The sequence below is a fragment of the Cebus imitator genome, unplaced genomic scaffold (assembly GCF_001604975.1).
Source record: "Cebus imitator isolate Cc_AM_T3 unplaced genomic scaffold, Cebus_imitator-1.0 Scaffold102, whole genome shotgun sequence".
Lineage (NCBI taxonomy): Eukaryota > Metazoa > Chordata > Mammalia > Primates > Cebidae > Cebus > Cebus imitator.
In genome coordinates, this window is record NW_016107417.1 from 747,773 (window position 1) to 752,451 (window position 4,679).

General features: G+C 58.2%; 1 protein-coding gene across 1 annotated transcript in view; it reads left to right on the forward strand.

Moving 5' to 3' along the window:
- UNC93B1 (unc-93 homolog B1, TLR signaling regulator) overlaps positions 1-4,141 on the forward strand; it is a 13,796-nt gene extending 9,655 nt beyond the window's left edge. Inside the window, exons 10-11 of the mRNA XM_017536969.1 lie at positions 1,507-1,625; positions 3,397-4,141. Of these exons, the coding sequence (XP_017392458.1) occupies positions 1,507-1,625; positions 3,397-3,708 (431 nt within the window). The 3' untranslated portion in view covers positions 3,709-4,141. The remainder of the gene's footprint in view (positions 1-1,506; positions 1,626-3,396) is intronic.
- The last annotated feature ends 538 nt before the right edge of the window (positions 4,142-4,679 follow it).

Here is a 4,679-nt window from a genome sequence, read left to right on the forward strand (position 1 = left end):
GAGATGGGGTTTCACCATGTTGACCAGGATGGTCTCGATCTCTTGACCTCGTGATCCACCCGCCTTGGCCTCCCAAAGTGCTGGGATTACAGGCTTGAGCCACCGCGCCCGGCCCCGCTGTGAACATTTTTTTCTTTTTGAGATGGAGTCTCACTCTGTTGCCCAGGCTGGAGTGCAGTGGTACAATCTTGGCTCACCGTGACCTCTGCCTCTGGGGTTCAAGCGATTCTCCTGGCTCATACTCCTGAGTAGCTGGGACTACAGGCACACGCCACCATGCTCAGCTAATTTTTATATTTTCTAGTAGCAACGGGGTTTCACTATATTGGCCAGACTGGTCTCGAACTCCTGACCTCATGATCCGCCCGCCTTGGCCTCTCAAAGTGCTGGGAGTACAGGTATGAGCCATCACGCCCAGCCTGTAAACAGTTTTGAATGTCATCCTTGGGGGCGTGGAATGGCAGAGGTCATGCTGTTGGCAAGGCAGGGGCTGGCTTGGCCTCTCTGTTTGTAGTAGGGACTGGAGTCCCACACTGTACCACAGTCTCTTGGCCATTTTGCTCAAGGATAGGCAGCTCTGGGCAGAGTCCAGCCTGGGTAGCTTGGACCCATGTTGTGCCGTCTAGGGTCTGGTCCTGGCATCCCCTCTGCCCAGCTCCACATCTCATCTCTTCCTTGTGAACCCCAGGGGCTCCTTGTCCCTTCACAGCAGGCTTGTGGGATGAAATCACCCTGCAAGGCTCCAAGACAGGAGTGTGGATGTCCGGGGTGCCTGGTGATGTGTTAATAGTGGCTCCTATGGTTTGGCAGGTGCCGTGCAGACTTTCTCACTTTAGAATTCATAACACAGCGTACAATAGGCACAAGCTCATCACACCATTGGGAAAAGTGACTCTGGGGAGTTAAGTACCCAAATCACCCGCAGAGCCGAGATCTGTGTCCATCTCTCTGTACCTCTTAACCTGCAACTCACTCCACCTTACAGTTCTGAGAACGAGTGTGCATCTCCTGACTCCCAATCCAGTGCTCTTTTTGCCCATCCTTGGGAGGACTCGTTGGGAAGGAAGCCCCCCTCCCCATGCTTAGCTTCCTTCAGGTTTGATTTGCAGAGTTTGGCAGCAGCAAACAGTTTGATCTCTTTAGCCCTGGCTGAGGAGGAGACACAGCGCCTGCACGCTTGGGACTGCACACCTGGGGTTGGGGACAGGACATGACCGAGCACAGAGCTTTCTTCTTTTGAGGCCACACATGGGTCGCAGAATGGGACCCCCTGCATCCACACAGCCTGGCGCAACTGCTCTTACTTCTGCTTAGCGTCTGAGCGGTGTGGAGACCAGGGCCTCCACCAGGGGGCAGGCCAGGACAGACTCACAGCGCTTTCTAGGCGCTATCCAGTCCTGAGCTGGGACCCACACAGGGCTTAGTCAAGTTCACAGGTGGGAGCATTGCAGCCCCAGGCCCCAGGTGACACCTCTCCCCTGCCTGCCCTGTACTGCCTGCCTGCAGCACTCCTGGGAATCCTGTACGAAGACAAGGAGAGACAGGACTTCATCTTCACCATCTATCACTGGTGGCAGGCTGTGGCCATCTTCACCGTGTACCTGGGCTCCAGCCTGCCAATGAAGGTGAGGCTGGGCGGGGTTGGAGTCCCCATGCCCAGTGACAGGTACTTCCTTAGTCCCTGTCCTGGCTTCACAGCTTCCTAAAGGCCACAACTTCCTAAGACAGTCTCTGAGCCAAGGCCCCATTCCTGCAGCCCACCGGGTGGCCCTCGACTCAGCACAGCCTGTTTGCCCATCTCTGAGGGGATTCTGTGGGGGGCATCACAGCCATTCTGTGGGCCAATTGGTACCCTGTTCCCCAGATGTTGGGTCTGTCTCCCTTCATGGCCTGAAGCGGAGCAGGCCCCTCATACTCTGTGTCTGAAAGATGGTGGCGCAGTCTAGCAAGTCCCAGTTGCTAAACATTTTTTTAAATCGAATTAAAAATAGCAGGGAGTGGGCTGAGCGCAGTGGCTCATGCCTATAATCACAGCACTTTGGGAAGCCCAGACGGGAGGATCACTTCAGGTCCAGAGTTCGAGACCATCGTGGGTAACATGGTGAAACCCTGTGCCTACTAAAAACACAAAAATTAGCTGGGCATGGTGGTGCGTGCCTGTAATCCCAGCTACTCCGGAGGCTGAGGCACGAGAATCGCTTGAACCTGGGAGATGGAGGTTGCAGTGAGCCAAGATTGCACCACTGCACTTCAGCCTGAAGGATAGAGTGAGACTGTCTCAACAAAACAAAACAAAACAAAACAAAACAAAACAAAACAAAACAAAAAACAGTAAGTAGGCTGGGCATGGTGGCTCATGCCTGTAATCCCAGCACTTTGGGAGGCTGAGGCAGGAGGATTGCTTGAGGCCAGGAGTTCAAGAGTTCAAGACCAGCCTGGGCAACACAGGAGACCCTGTCTCTACAAAAAAATTAAAAATTAGCTGGGTGTGGCACATGCCTGTAGTTCCAGCTACTTGGGAATATGAGGTGAGAAGATGGCTTGAGCCTGGAAGGTTGAGGCTGCATGAGCCATGATCATGCCACTGCACAACAGCTGAGGGAAACGGAGTGATCCTGACTTAAAAAAAGAAAATAGCAGGAAGCATGCATACAAATTTGTGTGTATGGGCTAGGAGTGATGGCTCACACCTGTAATCCCAGCACTTTGGGAGGCTGAGGCAGGCAGATCACGAGGTCAGGAGATCGAGACCATCCTGGCCAACATGGTGAAACCCTGTCTCTACTAAAAATACAAAAATTAGCCAGGCATGGTGGCACGTGCCTGTAGTCCCAGCTACTTGGGAGGCTGAGGCAGGAAAATCGCTTGAACCCGGGAGGCGGAGGTTGCAGTGAGCTGAGATTGTGCCACTGCACCCCAGCCTGGGTGAAAGAGAGAGACTCCGTCTCAAACACAACAAAAAACCCCCACAGATTTGTGTGCATGTACTGAGCTATTATGTAAATCATTTCTGACTGGGTTATAGTCAAGACCCCATGAAAAGCATCACTACAGCCCATGGGTGTGTCAGGGACACAGAGTGTTCTGAGCCCTGGGAAGGCAGGGCCTGTAGCCAGCACCTTATCCACACCAGCACATCCACCCTATGACGCAAAGGGATTGGCATTCTCCCCTTACTGCGTGGGACACTGAGGTCCCCAGGGCCATGGCGACTGTAAGGGACAGTGCTGGGATGTAAGCCTCCGCTGCAGGAAGCAGCCCTGGAAGCGTGGGTGGAGGGACTGGAGAAGTTGAGGCTCCCGGAGGAGGGAGGGGCCTAGCTTAGCGAGGGGCCTAGGTGGGAAAGGCGTGGGGCAGGCGGCCGAGGGTCCCTGACATCCTTCTCCCTGCGCCCAGGCGAAGCTGGCAGTGCTGCTGGTGACGCTGGTGGCATCGGCGGTCTCCTACCTGCGGATGGAGCAGAAGCTGCGGCGGGGCGTGGCCCCTCGCCAGCCCCGCATCCCGCGGCCCCAGCACAAGGTGCGCGGTTACCGCTACCTGGAAGAGGACAACTCGGATGAGAGCGACGCGGAGGGCGAGCATGGGGACCGCGCGGAGGAGGAGGCACTGCCCGCGGGGCCTCGGCCTGGCCCGGAGCCTGCAGGACTCGGCCGCCGGCCCTGCCCCTACGAACAGGCGCTGGGGGGCGACGGGCCCGAGGAGCAGTGAGGGGCGGCCTGGTCCCCGGACTCAGCCTCCCTGCTCGCCAGTGTGTTTACCACGTCTCAGGTCGGGGGTACCCCCTCCGAGTCCTTCGTTGTCTTCAGAGGCCCCTCTGTCCCCTCTCACACGTTGGACACGCCCCTCCCAGAGCCCGGGGACACCTTTGGGCTTCCGCAGCCCCCTCCAAGGCCGGGTGGATCCTTGGGACCCTTCGGCCAAGCACAGAGGTTCGAAAGCACAGCTGAAATCCCGCGGGCCCCCAGCACGCGTCCCAGACCTGGAGCAGGGCCGGGGTCTTCTTGCACCCCGGCCCCGTTCCAGATCCCCCCAGCTCTCTGCGGCAGCCGCGGGCCGCATGTGGGCGCGCTTTGCATCTCCAATCCCCAGGGTCCGCCGAGAGCCACGACTTTTTATAGAAAATGAGCTATAAAGTCATTTATTTATTTTTGCTGTCCTGATTGGGAAATCCCAGGCCGCGGGGGACGGAGCGCCCCTGGGGTGCAAGCCCCGCTAGGCAGGCAGCTGGCTGCGGTGGGCGGAGGCCCTGACCCGGGGGAACCGCGGGGCGTGCGGGGGGCGGTGCCAGGTGCCCGCAGGCCCCGCCCACCAGGCGTCCTCCCTCCTCAGGCCCCGCCCCTCCCCACACCTGTCTGCCTTTGCCAGCCCCAGCCAGGAGAAAGGAGCCGCGGAGCGGCAGGGACCTTGACAGAAGAGGGTGTGACGGCGTTGCTGGGTCCTCGTGGGTCCAAAGGGCGGGGCAGACTCTGGAGGCGCACCCTTCAGGGGCCTGTGTAGCCATCCTCCGCCCTCCAGCGACCACCCGCACACCCACGCCTTCTTGTTATTCGGACAGGGTCCACTTCTGAGCCATGGTGGGGTCACCCCGTGCCCAGTAGGGCCTTGGAAGTGGTGGTTGGAGGTCAGCTACTCTCGGTTACTACCCTTTCCCGGCTACAGCCTCAGCTGCGATGCCCACG